General features: G+C 39.5%; 1 protein-coding gene across 1 annotated transcript in view; it reads left to right on the top strand.

Annotated features, from left to right (window-relative positions):
• Nucleotides 1-2,588, top strand: part of LOC136872289 (retina and anterior neural fold homeobox protein 2-like) — a 381,631-nt gene extending 379,043 nt beyond the window's left edge. Inside the window, exon 3 of the mRNA XM_067146109.2 lies at nt 2,205-2,588. Coding sequence (XP_067002210.2) covers nt 2,205-2,588 — 384 coding nt within the window. The remainder of the gene's footprint in view (nt 1-2,204) is intronic.
• Nucleotides 2,589-17,407: the final 14,819 nt, after the last annotated feature.

Raw genomic sequence — 17,407 nt, 5'->3', positions numbered from 1 at the left:
ATGCGATAATATTTTTGGAGGTATACTGACCCGCAACACATACATCATGAATAGCGAGAATGCCTTGACAGTATTCACACAACACTGCACCTTAGATGACAGAACCTTACCGGCCAAAGTTCTGAGCTAAAATATTTCACATAGGAGGTTTTTTCCCGGCAGCGACGATATGTCAAAAAATGTCAGCCTTCATTAAGGACACACGATATAATGACATTTAAACAAGTTGTTAAATTCCTTTTGGGAAAATCGAATTATCATAAATATGTCTTTCAATAAAATCAATGACGCGATGTTACCAAGCAACCGGTCAGAGTGTGATGTGAAGTAGTGATAGGTGGCCATGACATACAGATTCATGGCATGTGGAGCTCTGAAGGTACTGTTGCTATTGAGCATCCAGCGTTAAGAAAAGACTACAGGCCTTATGGGCTTTTACTTCTGTTGGTGTGACCCACTTTAGTTCTACATGTATATAAACATTATAATGAATTCCTATCAAAATGTATACTTTTTCTTATGAAACAAGGATTGGTTGTGCCATACAATACTAAATAAGACGTAAAATCATTTTGATATCTTTGAGTTTATCCTTTTAAATATCGTATATGCGGTTCAGTACACGGAACAGCCGGCCATGCTTGTCGCATTGCGCGCCACATTTCAGCGTGTAGTGCGGAAGTGTGTACAGTAGACAACACATGTAGTAACTCAGCTTAACCACTGCGAATCATCATTGATGAGGTCAGTGCGGCATGTTTCCCTTTTTGTGTGTGTCACTCATTACAATGATTGGGAGATATTCGGCAGAGTGAAGTGATCGTCTTCCTGGGGCGCATAGTGTTTTGTTATAAATACAGTATAATTTATTGTGTTTCATTTTTCGTGTATTGCATTGCTTTTGGTTGTGTGTATCGTGTATAGTTTTTGTCTGTTTAGTATTTTTTATATAATCAGTCAGCGAGTAATACATTTAAATTATAGCTGGACATGTGAAAAGGATAAGTAGTGAAGTTGTCAGGAGAAAGGAACGGCAAATGGTGCTTAATTCATTTTCATATTTGAAAACAAAGCATCCAGGACAAAGTGTAAACTGGGTAGTAGATAAAGCCGCAAAGTTTTTAGGAATTTCGAAGACTTCCGTCTTCAAAATAAGGAAGGAAGCCAGCGAAGGGCACTCCAGAGTCCCAGCAAGAAGCGGGAAAGGAAACAGTTAATTCGCAGTAATTCCAGACTCTTAAATACCATGATTTTGTCAGAAGTGGAATACGGCGCACTGTTCATGAATTCTATTTTAGAGATGAACCGCCAACTCTGAACACAATCCTCACTTCCGAAAAACAGCAACTCCGAACTACCTGATTTTAAGAAATCATACGAATAGGTCATTCAGCATTCCGTATTTTATGTTGCGGAAGAATATTTAAGTTATCGTATTTTGTGATAAACATGAAGCCCTTGCATCTGTTGTCACTTACGAGAGTAAATTTATCTGAAATGAGCTGAAGGATACATCACCGAGACAGAGATATCTCGCCGTCAGCTTCCTGTGTTGTAACCACACAGTATATGCCTTAATAATGAAATGTTTCTGGGGGCTAATAGACTCAGCACTGCGCTCCCTTAAAGCAACAACGATCATGAAACTTTCTCAGCTATAAGAAACAAGACAATCATTTCGGTTTCTGGATATGCATATTATTATTATTATTATTATTATTATTATTATTATTATTATTATTATTATTATTATTATTATTATTATTATTATTATTTAGTTCGCATCCCTGCATGTTCAAACTCTTCCTCTATTTCGAATGATACAGTCAGTGGGCTATTATCCTTAGAAACGTTATGGCAAAACGAAATTTCATTAATGACTGGAGATAATCTGGCATTTATATTATTATTAGTCTTGCAACAGCTGTACCAAGCGTTGTATAATTTTATGTCATGACTGTATTTCGCAAGCAGTGTCCGAGCCGCGCTGAGTGAGCGAGTATGGCAACAGTGGAAGGCAGCAGGCCCATAAGGCCTGTAGTCTTTTCTTAACTCTGGATGCTCTATAGGTAACATGGCATCAGATATTTTGTTACATGACACTACTTCGTCACACAAATTTCTGGAATATCCCAGCCCTATGACGTATTTATGTCAGTCAAGTTTGAATTCATTAGTTACATTTGTGGTTGTATTTGTTGCAGGTGTGGTTCCAGAACCGGCGGGCCAAGTGGAGGAGACAAGAGAAGATGGAAGCAGCTCGACTGGGTCTCAACGAGTACCACAACGTGGGTTCGCTGGGTCGGGCTGCGGGCTCCAGCCTCGCTCTCCCTGTGGATCCTTGGTTGGCCCCGCCTCTTCTTAGCGCTCTACCTGGCTTCCTGTCGCATCCGCAGACAGGCTACCCCAGCTACCTGACGCCACCCATCGTCCCCGACACCGTCCCCAAGATGCAACCCTCCCCCGCGTCAGCCGCCGTCGGCTCACCTCCAGGCGTCCAAGACCCACGGAGCAATTCTATCGCGGCCTTGCGTCTCAAAGCCAAAGAACACGTCGAGTCCATAACAAAAGGACTACAAATGGTGTAGCAACTAATGAACTTTTAAAGTGACAGGCCATCAAAACATTTAGATAAGTGCTCGCAAACAAAACTAAAATATATCATAGTATTTTCAAGGTATTCATAAATGTATCAACTATCGTAACTACCGAACTCTTTCTATGGTTCCGTCAAGATCAATTGAAGGATATCTTCCCATTGAATTGTTGGTGATAAACTATCGGCGTGATAGAGAAATTTATATTGTGTGCAATTGATAGGGTGCGCGCTGAATGAGTTAGAGGGAAGACCATAGCTGTGAAACAGCATCTGGAAAGAGACAGTAAAACCGCTGTTTCACACAATGAAAATGCTCAACTGTTATACAATAAAAAGCTCACAAGTTTGAATAGAAATAGAATAGAAATTTTAATAGTTTAATGTTCGATATATTATTTGTAAGGGACTAGGGTGTCGTTATTTTACCCCGCAGCAGTTCCTTGATTAGCCGAAAGTAATTAACATGTAAAAGCCCTTAAAAACTATTGACTTCAGCCAGGATCAAACCCAGTATTTTCAGATTAGAAGGGCAACGACCACGCTACTCAGATAGACAAACACAAAATAGTTACTGGTAAAAATACCACCAATGGCGTTCCTGAAGAATGGTTCATTCTACTTCATAAATTAGTCAATTATTTTTATTATATCGTTGACTTACTAAGAAAAACTTGTAACACCCAATGCTTTTCCTAGCCATTATTTCCCTTTAAGACTAGTCTCGCCTCCTAGCCACAAATGGATATGCAGTCCATCAGAACAATTCGTTGGGTTCATTTTCCTATGTTAGTGTGTAAAGGAAAATTAACCTTGCCGCATCGCACTCTAGGAATGTATGTTTGGGGACGTATTAACGCAGTCCTACAGTATAATATGTAAGCTTCATTTTCCTTCACACACTCGCATAGGAAAATGAACACGACGAAAATTGTTCTGATGGAATGCATATCCACACGTGGCTGGGAGGCGTGACCAGTCTTAAGGGAAATATTGGCTAGGAAGAGCATTGGGAGATACAAACATTTTTAATAAGCCAACGATGTATTCCAGCCACTTAATATTAATTCTTTGCATCTGACAAAATCATGTTAAATTATTTGTATGCTTAAGAAAGTTCATCATTTACTTCTGTCGAATTGTATTCGCCTTAGTCATGTGATATATAAACATATCATTACTTATAACAAATCTATGACGTATTAATTAGTTTAAAGCAGTTTCAATCACGAATTCACAATAAAGTTGCAAATTCATGTGAACACCGTTCTTTCCATGACGTCAGAAGTTGTTGGCAATGAAAGCAAAATTGCTACATAAAAACTTGATGGTTATTAAATCATCAAATAGGACATTCGCCTAGAAATGCAACCCACTGCAGGAAATAACTGCTTGCAGCAAGTAAAGTGCAAACTTTCTACAAAATTCGATCATGGCAATATTTAGCAAGAGGTATGCAACGTGATCATTTATCGCTTAAGTGCAAATGAATATGTTTATAACTAGGATTTGTTATAGCCCAATTCATTAACTTATACTACGGTATACCAGGTGTCGCTGAAAATAGCCATAATATACAGATTTCGTTTTACACATGCAAGTGAGGGAAGACAGATTAAAAAATACTACCTCATGAGGTCTAGATTAACCTGAAATGTTCTCTTTATCAGTACAATTCCTTATATTTCATCAGACTGCTTTAACAAGTATATTGTTGTTTAATTATTAATTTTTTTGAACAAAATTCTTTTTTTCCGTAATGAAGTCCAGCTGACATGCAGGATCGTTGATGCAGATCCGTCCCCTCCATTCATTCCGTTGAACACTAGATCCTCCTTCAACCCCAGTTCTTTGAGATCCTAGACTAGTCTCTCCATCTCCTACAGAACCTACTTCTCCTTCTGTTCCCGGGAGAAAGCATATTAAAGAGCTTCTTTCCGCATAACCACTTCTCCTCATGATGTGACCAAACCATCATTGTCTTGACTCCTTGATCTTGTCTTTCACAGTAGTCACCCTTACCCACTCCCGTATACTTTAATTTGTGATTCTATACTTCTTTAACGTGCCGCATGTCCACCACAGAACTTTCATTTCTACTCCTTCAGCTTTCTTACAGAGGCTTTTGTCTTCGGCACTACTTCCCAACCATACGTTAAGGCACGAGGAATCATACCCTTAAAAGAAATCCCTTTAGGGTTGATGGTATCCTCTTGTCACACAGGACAATCGTAGCTGCTCTAAATTTATACCAGTCAGACCGGACTCCTCAACCGGTCTCAACTACCACTTCATAATCGTTCTGCGCCACTGACCCCAGATATATGAAATTTTCTCTTGAAGGCACACTTTTTCCTTGAAGATATACCAATCCAATTACTCCACACATGTATTCAGTATTTGTTCTACTCAGTCTCATGCCACTGCTCTGTAGCGCAGACCTCCAGTTTTACAATGAAACAGTCAATTCTCCAGATTATTCAGTATACAATTCAATGCCGTCAACATACAGTATGACCCAAGGGGCTTTTGTTCTGATCTCTTCAGATATTGAATCCAAAAGAATGGCAAAATGTAGTGAACTATGTGCTGAACCCTGATGAAGGCCAACTTCAACTCCGAAACTTTTCCTTTTCCCAGTCCCGCAACTACATATAGTCGTTGCTATGTCAAAACTGCGAATGTGAAGATGCTCCATCATTTACCTTAAGACTGGCAAAACCTCCCGGCCACATATTGCTATGCTCTCCATCAGAACATTTTTGTTTTGTGTATTTTTCTGTTCTGTAGTGTAAAGGAAAATGAACCTAATATATATATCATACTCTAAGAGTTGGTAAATATGTCAAGCAAACATATCGTCGCTGCCGGGACAAAACCTCCTATGTGAAATATTTTAGCTTAGAACTTTGGCCGGTAAAGTTCTGTCATCTAAGGTGCGATATTGTGTGAATACAGTCAAGGCATTCTCGCTCTTCATAATGTGTGTGCTGCGGGTCAGTATATCTCCAAAATTATTATCACATTCCGGTAGGAGGTTTTGTCCCAGCAACGACGATATATTCCCATAGTAAAGTTCATTAAGGGAAATAATGGATAGGAAGAGTATTGTCACATTCGCGCTTTTGGCACAACAGAGACGATACGTACTACTGTTATGCACAGAAAATAAAAGAAGCGTTTTGACAGCTGGGGCAAATGGCCTTACACGTGCCATCGCACGGTGTTGCCACATTCCTGCATTCCTTTCCTCTCTTCCGGCTCACTTGTTCGTTCACACAGACCGCTGTGTTCTGTTGTACTTAATTCAGAATTGATAAGGTTTGGCAACTCCAAGCAAAATGAGTCGGACAGCAGGCTCATCTCCATGACAACCGCAGTGGGTCCGCCCACGTTTCCATGGCAACCATACCACTTACTCCCTTCTCCCCACCCAGGCAGTCAGTAAATGGACCTCCCTCCAAGAACTGTTAGAACGCAACTTTCAGCATCAAAACTATAGTGTACATGTCTTCGACTACCCTGTCGTACTTCTCTGACACTCTTCTACCCCATAAGCAAATTCATATCTCCGGTCATGGAATCCTGGCATATGTTTTTCCGAGTCGATTAACACGTAATGCAACTCTTTCTGTCCTTCACGTTAAAGTTCCATCAGCTGATACAGGGGAAGTATAGAATCTGCCGTTTCTCGTCCAGGCATGAAGCCGAACAGTTTTTCACTTATTACATCTTCATTCCTGATTCTTCTTTCGTGGACTCTCCCGAACAGTTTCTTTGTGTGACTCATTAACAATAATCCGATTTTCTTCTTGGAACTGAGATACCGGTGAAGATAAACAAAGTTTAATTTTCTATTAGTTTCAAATTTTCTCGTTAGTATTAGGTGTGCTTTAAAAAAGTAAGGTCAAATATACAGGGCTGTTACTAGAGTAATACGCGTAGGACATTCACAGTGCCATTTTGCAGGAACTGCCGCGTAGTAATAAGCCGTCGGAAGCAAGCAGGTTGGCTACGTATTCCGGAGAACGCTCTGCATTTCAATATATAGACAGTGTTATTGCCATATGCTATAGATCACGAACAATGGTGTTATTAAATTTGTCAGCAGGATGAAATTTTAATGCTTGCATTTCATTTGTTGGTTTAGAAATTTCTCCTACCCTTTTATATACTAAAACAGGTACTTGACGACTGTCCGAAGGACAAACAGCAGGCAAATTTGATCATGGTGCTTCCATGACTCATTCAGCGGACACCCTATGTGAAAAATGGATTTAACTAAAAGCGTCTAAAAAATTCTATGGTTAGATGGCCCTTTACTTACCGCGATCAGTGTGTCTGTGTGTGTGCGGAGTGACGATTTTGCGGACTGTGTGTGTACATAATCTCCTCCCGAGAATACTCTGTAGATATGTTATGTGTAATTAGATATTTATAAAACTTTAAAGTGTTTGTTTATGAAGTGTAGCAAGAATATGTGGTAACATTCCTTCTCATGAGTGATCTTCTGACTTTGATATAATCATATATTTATTTATGTAGTGCTACCACAACCAACAAACATGTTTTACAAGAACAATATATTATGAATTACTTTTAGTAGTCTCCTTATATCTTATTCATTTTATCATTTCCTTCCTTAGAACTGGTGCTTCTACGGTATTTTAAACTGGAAATACATGCTTTGTCCGGGTTGAACAACATCATTGTCCTGTACACGTTATGTACAGGTTTTCTGATATTTCGAATGCATCACAGCACTATTGTCCGAATCGCTGGCTGAACGGTCAGCATCCTGGCCTTCGGTTCAGAGGGTCCCGGGTTCGATTCCCGGCCGGGTCGGGGATTTTAACCTTAATTGGTTAATTCCAATGGCACGGGGGCTGGGTGTCTGTGTTGTCTTCATCATTAGTTGCTAGATGGCAGCAATATCGAAATTTTGAAAATGACAGGCAGGCCACCTAGGTCTCCACTTCAAAAAGTCTAGAACTCTTTCATAAATAAGAGCTAAATTGCAGGGAGACACGTTGGTGGATGCAGATTAGGCTTCGGTCTACAATTGGCCACGGCTGGCCCATGGTCCGATGGCTTTTCACACCGACTGACCCACAAAGCAGAGGACTGGTGGCCACGGCTCTACCATAGGTCTACACCTCTGCGTTAGGGAGAGGGGCTGGTCTCCCCCACCGTCGGCTGTCCTGAGAATACTTTCCCCTGATTTTCCATTCTACTTCACTAAGGTGAATGCAGGGACAGTTATTGGTATAGGCCACGGCCCCCGAACCCCTCACCATACATCTTCTTCTCCAATTCTGATCTCCTTGAGCTAAGAGAAAGAGCCATCTTCTAATAGACCCGTAGTACCGCTCCGGACTATGGCATGAAAACGATGGTAGTAGTAGTAGTAGTAGTAGTAGTAGTAGTAGTAGTAGTAGTAGTAGTAGTAGTAGCAGGGAGGCACCGAGCATCAGTGGATTGAAACAAGACTTCTTCATTCGGTAGGCGGTAGACTGCTCCGACGTCGACTGTACTGTGAATGGTCTTCTGCTGTTTTTCGTTCTCCTCACAAAGGAAAATGCCAGGTCAGTTCCTCTTATAGTCAATGACCGCTACCATCACACTTTCTCCGCTCATATCCTGGTCTGAGAGAGGGCATTACCCGCTAGGAGGCCCGCCGTACCCCATCAGGGTACGAAATGAAACCTTCTAGTAGAAAACTGCAGGTACAGTTTTCTAGACCTTACTGGGAAATTTATTATAACAGCCGTGAATGGTCATGGAGGAGAAATAGGAGGCAGAGCAAATTCTTAGCCAAACATCAAGTTTTCTAGGTTATTTGACACGGTATAAACCCAGAATAATATTCTGCCTGTCATTTTCTAACAGACTTACATTAAAATAATAATTAGAAAGCAGTTTAATCATGGCAGGAAGCATTGTAAACTCAACACTACCAATGGGCTAAACTCAATGTTCCGTCGTAGTGGGAAGTAATTTTTAAGATTGTTTCTAGTTTAATACTCGTGGAAAAATTCCAAATTCATTTATGAACGAGTTTCAAACACTTTGAGATTCGTTCATCAAGTTCTTTTCTTTAGCGTTCATCCTGCCTGGTTGCGCTGTCCGCTACATAGACCTGCTTTCTCCATTTCGTTCTATCTCAAGCACCAACTGGATGGATATTCACACACTTGGGGACTTAATGTTGTGTGGCGGTCCAACGTTGCTTAGGTCGTCCCTTCGGTCTTCTTTTACTTTTCTATTTTACAATTTGCTTTACGTCGCACCTGAATGTGCTGAACTTCATGCTCCCTTATCATGAAGTTTATACTATGTAATAATTACGTCGCACCGACACAGATAGGTCTTAAGGCGAGGATGGGACAGGAAAGGGATATGAGTGGGGAGGAAGCGAACAATACAATACAATACAATACAATGTATTTATCTTGTCTGGCAAGATTAAGGCCAGTAGGCCCTCTCTTCCATCTAACCAGAAAATACAGTATCTACGTGCCCAAAATTAAAATAAATACATTTAAATTTGAAACATCTTGCAACTAATAAACAATACAATATTATGATAAAGAGCAAAAATAGGAAAAAATTATGATGATGATGATGATGAAGATGATTATTTACACAATTATGACATGATAAGCTAATTTACATTAACCTTGATAATAACAGTGAGATTATATAAAGTCTGTAGTTTGAGGAAGGCTAAATCTACAATATTTCCATAACATACGAATAACAATTTAGGACTTCATCTATTACTTAGTAGGTATCGGTGGCAAGGTTGCCTAAATCTAGCAGGTGAGGCTCCCTTGACAAAGACGGGTAGTGCATTCCACTGTCGTGCCGAAGAAATAACAAATGAGTTTGTTTATTGTGTGGTGCGGTGAGGTGGAATAGATAGGAGTGTATCAGGTTTTGAACGTGTTCCGAAACTGTGGTTGGATGAGAGGTGGTGAAATTGACTGTACAGGTAGAGAGGTGAGCTTACCTATAACCTAACGAAACTACCTACAGTATGGCACATCACAAAATATTATTCTACAGATTCCACGTTAATTTGAAAGATACTTAAAAACGCTGAAATTTCAAGGTAATTAAATGATGTTCAGTAAATGTTTAGCTTCTAGAGGGTGGATCAATTGCATAATGTCCGACTCATGATCCCAAGTTTGCAGATTTAATCCCGACTGAAGTTTTCAATTGTTGAAGGAAGGGAAACAAATCGTGGCGTTCCAAGTCATGTTGAACATGGCATGTTGAACATTGCATGTTGAACATCTCTGATGGGCCACTCAGCAGCATTCGAAAAAATTAAATTTAATAGACTATTGAAGCTACCCAGGACAGTTGAACATTAGTTGCTAGATGGCAGCAATATCGAAATTTTGAAAATGACAGGCAGGCCACCTAGGTCTCCACTTCAAAAAGTCTAGAACTCTTTCATAAATAAGAGCTAAATTGCAGGGAGACACGTTGGTGGATGCAGATTAGGCTTCGGTCTACAATTGGCCACGGCTGGCCCATGGTCCGATGGCTTTTCACACCGACTGACCCACAAAGCAGAGGACTGGTGGCCACGGCTCTACCATAGGTCTACACCTCTGCGTTAGGGAGAGGGGCTGGTCTCCCCCACCGTCGGCTGTCCTGAGAATACTTTCCCCTGATTTTCCATTCTACTTCACTAAGGTGAATGCAGGGACAGTTATTGGTATAGGCCACGGCCCCCGAACCCCTCACCATACATCTTCTTCTCCAATTCTGATCTCCTTGAGCTAAGAGAAAGAGCCATCTTCTAATAGACCCGTAGTACCGCTCCGGACTATGGCATGAAAACGATGGTAGTAGTAGTAGTAGTAGTAGTAGTAGTAGTAGTAGTAGTAGTAGTAGTAGTAGTAGCAGGGAGGCACCGAGCATCAGTGGATTGAAACAAGACTTCTTCATTCGGTAGGCGGTAGACTGCTCCGACGTCGACTGTACTGTGAATGGTCTTCTGCTGTTTTTCGTTCTCCTCACAAAGGAAAATGCCAGGTCAGTTCCTCTTATAGTCAATGACCGCTACCATCACACTTTCTCCGCTCATATCCTGGTCTGAGAGAGGGCATTACCCGCTAGGAGGCCCGCCGTACCCCATCAGGGTACGAAATGAAACCTTCTAGTAGAAAACTGCAGGTACAGTTTTCTAGACCTTACTGGGAAATTTATTATAACAGCCGTGAATGGTCATGGAGGAGAAATAGGAGGCAGAGCAAATTCTTAGCCAAACATCAAGTTTTCTAGGTTATTTGACACGGTATAAACCCAGAATAATATTCTGCCTGTCATTTTCTAACAGACTTACATTAAAATAATAATTAGAAAGCAGTTTAATCATGGCAGGAAGCATTGTAAACTCAACACTACCAATGGGCTAAACTCAATGTTCCGTCGTAGTGGGAAGTAATTTTTAAGATTGTTTCTAGTTTAATACTCGTGGAAAAATTCCAAATTCATTTATGAACGAGTTTCAAACACTTTGAGATTCGTTCATCAAGTTCTTTTCTTTAGCGTTCATCCTGCCTGGTTGCGCTGTCCGCTACATAGACCTGCTTTCTCCATTTCGTTCTATCTCAAGCACCAACTGGATGGATATTCACACACTTGGGGACTTAATGTTGTGTGGCGGTCCAACGTTGCTTAGGTCGTCCCTTCGGTCTTCTTTTACTTTTCTATTTTACAATTTGCTTTACGTCGCACCTGAATGTGCTGAACTTCATGCTCCCTTATCATGAAGTTTATACTATGTAATAATTACGTCGCACCGACACAGATAGGTCTTAAGGCGAGGATGGGACAGGAAAGGGATATGAGTGGGGAGGAAGCGAACCTGGCCTTAATTAAAGTCAGACCCTGCATTTTCCTGGTGTGGAAATGAGGAAACCACGGAAAACCATCTTCAGTGCTGCCGACAGTGGGGTTCGAACGCAATGTCTCCCGAATGCAAGCACACAGCATCTTCATTTACATTACATGTAGGTGTGGTTCATGTTTATTTGTGACAAGCTAAACTTCTGTCCCAGTCAATGCCACTGGACGTATAGTCGTTCTGTAAGTCTTCATTTATATGTATAGAGCCATCTTCCATTCGAATACTTCTTAGAATATTAATGATGATAAGAATGAGAGTTTTTAAAGATATGATAATGCCCATCTCGCATAATCTCAGAAACCACAGATTAGGAAGAGGGAATTGTTTATTGTAATTGTTTCTCGTTTTTTATACATGCAGTTTACAAAAAATAATGCCATAGGTCTTAATTGAAAACATACAGCAGAAGCACAAATAAAAAATTAAATGTCAGTAAAACATAATTAACCAAAATTTAACACCTGTAAGTGATTTAGAAGAGGCTGCCTGTCTGAGGCGGTAAAGGCGTGCTCGGTTCGCCCGGAAGGACGTGGGTTCGAATCCCCGTCAGGAAGTCTTAAAATTTAAGAAACGAGATTTCCACTTCCGGAGGTGCATATGGCCCTGAGGTTCACTCAGCCTACACCAAAAATGAGTACCAGGTTAATTCCTGGGGACAAAGGCGGCCGGGCATAGAGCTAACCGCTCTACCCCATCACGTGCCGCGGTTAACAATGGTGGAAGCCTTTACCTTCCACTCCTCCAAGGGTCTTCATGGCCTGTACGGAGGTGTCTTTGTCTTTGTTTTAAGTGATTTAGAACTTGAAAAGAGAGAGAGTTGCCTGAAAGGAGTTTTAGAGGTATTATTGTAAGAAATGAAAACTTCTCGGGCATGTACTGTATATAGAGCTCCATTGGATACCCGGGAAATGTGAGCCTCCCCACACAAAGTAAAGGTCACCACAGTAGTCATTATCAGTCCCACCATATTATGTCAGACACTTGAAATGAATATTAGTAATAACTGTCAGAACATGCAGACTAAGTAGACTACGACAGTAAATGAATCAATTATATGATATAACTATAGTCTCCGAACCAAAATTGCTCTAGACTTCTTTTTTTTTCTATTTGCTTTACGTCGCACCGACACAGATAGGTCTTATGGCGACGATGGGATAGGGAAGGGCTAGGATTGGGAAGGAAGCGGCCGGGGCCTTAATTAAGGTACAGCCCCAGCATTTGCCTGGTGTGAAAATGGGAAACCACGGAAAACCATCTTCAGGGCTGCCGACAGTGGGGCTCGAACCCACTATCTCCCGATTACTGGATATTGGCCGCACTTAAGTGACTGCAGCTATCGAGCTCGGTAGCTCTAGACTTCAACAAAGTTATTTTTCTACGTTGCCTTAGGTACAATTCTGTTACTAACTAGCATGTGTCAATTCTTTTTCTTCCCTTAATCTGCTTCCCCACATTCTCGTTCAATTATGAATAATTTTGTACTTCTTCCCGGGTACATCCACTCTCTGTTCAGAAACTTAACAATCGTATATAACTGGGCTTCGTCATCTATGTTCCTCATATCTGTCTCATCCATAAATATTCCTCTGTTACTTCCCTTGCCTCTCAGCAAACGTTTATAAGATGTGCTAATCCCATTTCTTCATAACCTGGTAAACATTTATTTTCATCTCTATTTTGCCTGTATGTTTTATTTTTGTGTACCTAATAATAACACACAAGGTGATTCAGGACAATACCCAAGTTTAGTATGTTGTGCGAGACGGCATACTGATCATTTTTCAAGGGGTTGCATAGCTTACATTGTTTCGGTACTGTGGGATGTCAAAGTTTAGTGACGCTTCAGATTTGGGGAAAGGTGTGCCTTTCACAATTTGGCAAGAAACCTCCACCAACCCAACAAAAGCATCATATTGTAGACTAAATTACAAAAGGAGTTCGAATTGTAGACCTCCTACTCAATTACAGAGCATATATCGGCGGTCCAAAGATTGACAAATATTGTCAAGAACTGTAGAGAATATTCCACTTTTCACTACGTTGTCGCGGTTAAGAGAGGGCTGTCTATTAAACCTGTCATGGTAGAACAGCCTAGCCATGGTTGCGTCCAGTGCTAAGTATGGCGTAGTTGTACACCATCATTTGCAGGGTTTCATAGAAGCTGCTTTGGCTTACTTGTTGAGCCAAATGCACTGTATAATTATTTATCTGAAAATTAAAAATTAGGTTACACCTCGCAGTAACCATTGGCTAAGGACACTCATCACTTCAGGATTTTCTGTTTCCAATTAATCAACGTACTACCAGCCCATTTTCTTCTTTCTCCTGTTATTACCCAGCATTAAAGGCTGTTTGACTGTTCACCCGATTAGTGACTTTGTAGAACTTTCTGTTATGAGGACGGGAAAATTGTCAAGAAGATCAGCAAATCAGTTTTCGTACTATGAACGCTTGCTCTTAAACTTTTTGAGGTATCAATAACAAAGGTGCAATCTGTAATGGGGAAGTCAGGTTGTCAAAAATAACTGTCGACCTTTGGTAAGTAAAAAGATTTCCATTCTGAGTAAATCACATGGTATTATCATCACAATTAGTACGCATATTATGAATATAATGACTCATCTGTACTATATTATATTTGTAAAACTCATAAGAAGTTGTTACATATTCTTGCTTCACTTCCGGTTTTATTGTTCTTTTAAAAAGGACTGTGGAAAATTCAGTATTTCTATTTTAGTCATAAAGGATATTTAATTTCTGTATTTATACTACCTGTGTTAATACTAAAGTTCCACTTCATAAACTAACGGTTGAAAGGTGAATTTCAATCAAAATATTATTGTTGATAGCAATTTCCTAATTATATCCCATATAAAAAGAATTGTTTGTAATACACGATTTTCATTTATTCCGTAACTGTAGATCCCTTATTAATGAATATTGATAGAAGCCATTCAAGAGTTCAAGAAATGTGAATCAAAGATTGGAAAATGCAATTCATACAAAATGAATCGTCGTTCCACCTAGAAAAACCGCAATGTGATAATAATTTAGCTTAGAACTCTGACCAGAAAGGTTCTGTCATCTAAAGTTCAGCATTGCATGAACTGTGTCAATGAAGTTTCGTTCTAAGTGATACATGTACTGGGGGTCAGTATTTCTTCCCTTAGCATTGTCACATAGCGGTATTTCGAGGCGCAACGACGAAATACAAATTTACTTAGTAATTATTCCCAAATAAGGTAAGTGATCCAAAGGGGGCCACGGTTAAGTTTTAAGGATTTATATTATTTTTATTAAAAGTTACACAAACATGAAGTTGGCAGAAATACGCATTTGCATATTTTAGAAAATACAGTACAGAACCAAAGTATTAATGCTGTAATCCAAGAATTAGGATATATTTACAAAGTAAGACAACCTTGTACATGGGACACCTTTGGAACACCGTTACATATTATTGGACCATAATTGCACCTAGAAAAACGGCTGTGATAATATTTCAGTTCAGAACTCTGATAGGAAGGTTCTGTCACCTAAGGTTTAGTAATGCATCAACTGCCTCAAAGAATTTTCGTTTTAAATGATTCATGTGCTGCGGGTCATTATTTCTCCGGTCAACATTGTCACATAGCGGTATTTTGAGGCGCAACAATGAATACTCTTTTAGGCTTTGGTAAGAGAAAACTAAACATTAGCACGTAAAAAAATCAGAATATCTAATAAATGTCGTCGCTGCGGTGTCAAAACCGCAAATGTGACAATGCCCTTCCTATCCATTATTTCCCTTAAGATTGATCACGCTTCCCAGTGACATATTGATATAAATCCCGTCAGAACAATTTTCGTTGGTTTCGTTTTCCTACGTTAAAGTATAAAGGAAAATGAACCTTAAACACACCATGCTCCAGAAGTGGGTAAATATGCCATGCAAACATAATTACATTTGTACATTACAGTAGAGTAAGGTTAATTTTCCTTTACACACGCGCATAGGAAAATGAACTCAACGAAAATAGGTCTGGTGGAATGCATATCAATATGTGACTGGGAGGCGTGATCAGTCTTAAGGAAAATAATGGATAGGAATCGCATTCCTGGTTTTCACGCGGCAGTGACGATGTATTATATTAGAGTACAAACGAAATTGTTACTGATGGAATCAAATTATTGTGTGAAATTGTTAGGATGGACCATGATTCATCAAATCACTCACAATATTGTCAGTAACAGCACAAAAGCATTGTTTTAATTCCAACTGTTTATACCTTCACACTCTTCATGAGTGTACATCATACACAAAATGCACAATCTCATTTCTGCAACACGATCAACATGTCAGATGGGACAGAGCCAAGATCCTTGATGTGTCTTCCTTTGAAACTGACTTGTAAGTTGGGCTGAGTTTTTATCTTGTACTGTTTGCAGTTTTTTAGACTCTCGTATCCTGGGGAGCTTCCTTTCATCTTCAGCAACCACGCTTTTGTTTGCTTAACCAGATTTAGCAACATTTTACGTCTTCGTCAGCATTCTTAGATTTTTTAAACAAAATTTGTGCATTACATGTTCAAGCTTTCCGAAATGATCATTCGCAAATAACTTGTTAAGTTTCTGAACCGTTGTCAGATTTAAATTTTGTGACTGTTATATATCGGGATGTATCTATAGAAACAAATTGATCCATCTCTTGCCAAATGATGCAGTTTGTTGGTTGAATGGCTTTAACTTCACTCCATGAACGTCGCAGAAATTTAACACGGTGAGTCTCAGTACCTTTTTAAGTAAGACTCTCAGACAGAGTCTTCGTCAGCAGATAAATTTGATCCCCTCCTAATGAATTTCTATCGACTAACAGAAAGAATTATTTCTCAGTGAACTCCTGGGAACGCCAAAGTTGACGGCAGCTTTTCTTTCAGACTTTCTACTCACCGAAACACTGTCTACTGCCTTTGTGCGGTCATCTTGCACCCACGTTTTCTTTAGTACTCTTCCCATAGTGCCCCGGTAGCATGGATGGGGTTCCTAAAGTGATCCACCATGGCTAACTTAGGAGCCAAACCTATACATGCATTTTCAGTTTTTATTTCTATATCTTATTTGAAACCTAAAGCATTTTTGTGTTCCTATCTACACATATATAGCAAATATTAAATAACCTTTCATAAAATATATAAAGACACATAAAATCAATAAAAAAACATATAAAATGAACTACATAAAGTATTAATTTCTACTCACCCTGAAATTATAACACAGAGACACAAATTGTTATATTATCACATGCTCCGTCATTCCCTTCTTTCACTTCGATGGATAATAGGCACACCTTACAATATTAGTTGATGAAGTGGTACAATAGCTCTTCTCCAGTGCTGAAATTTTCAGGTTGACAAGTTTTAGAGCCGATTACGATGAACGAGATAGATTTTATGCTATAAAAATAACTGTTAATTTTCAAGATGATCCGTCAAAGTCCAACCCATGGATACGTCCTTAAATTCCATGGCCCTTATCTTCATAAATAAAAACAATTATATTCCTTAATTGGTAGAATCGGCCATTTCTGAGACTGTCATTGATCAGTAGGTTCAATGTCGAAGTGGAGTTGCAGACATCCATGTACAAATTGATGTGCTAAAATGTGTCATTAACGTTCTTTTTTCAAGTTCACTTCGACAATCATTTGTAAATAAACTACCTTAGAAAGTTTTTCGTGTTCAGGCTTTCTTTGAAAGTACTCCATACACTATATTTTTAATTTTTGCAATATCACGTTTCATACTCAAACGAAAGCTTCCTGTCCATTTTTTTCTGGAGGAATGTGCAATTATTGTTTATTTTCAATACCGATATTAAAAATTATTTAAAAGATTATGAAG

The sequence above is a fragment of the Anabrus simplex genome, chromosome 4 (genome assembly GCF_040414725.1).
Source record: "Anabrus simplex isolate iqAnaSimp1 chromosome 4, ASM4041472v1, whole genome shotgun sequence".
NCBI classification, from domain to species: Eukaryota; Metazoa; Arthropoda; class Insecta; order Orthoptera; family Tettigoniidae; genus Anabrus; species Anabrus simplex.
Note: the sequence above shows the minus strand (reverse complement) of the source record. Positions and strands in the feature narration are given on the sequence as shown.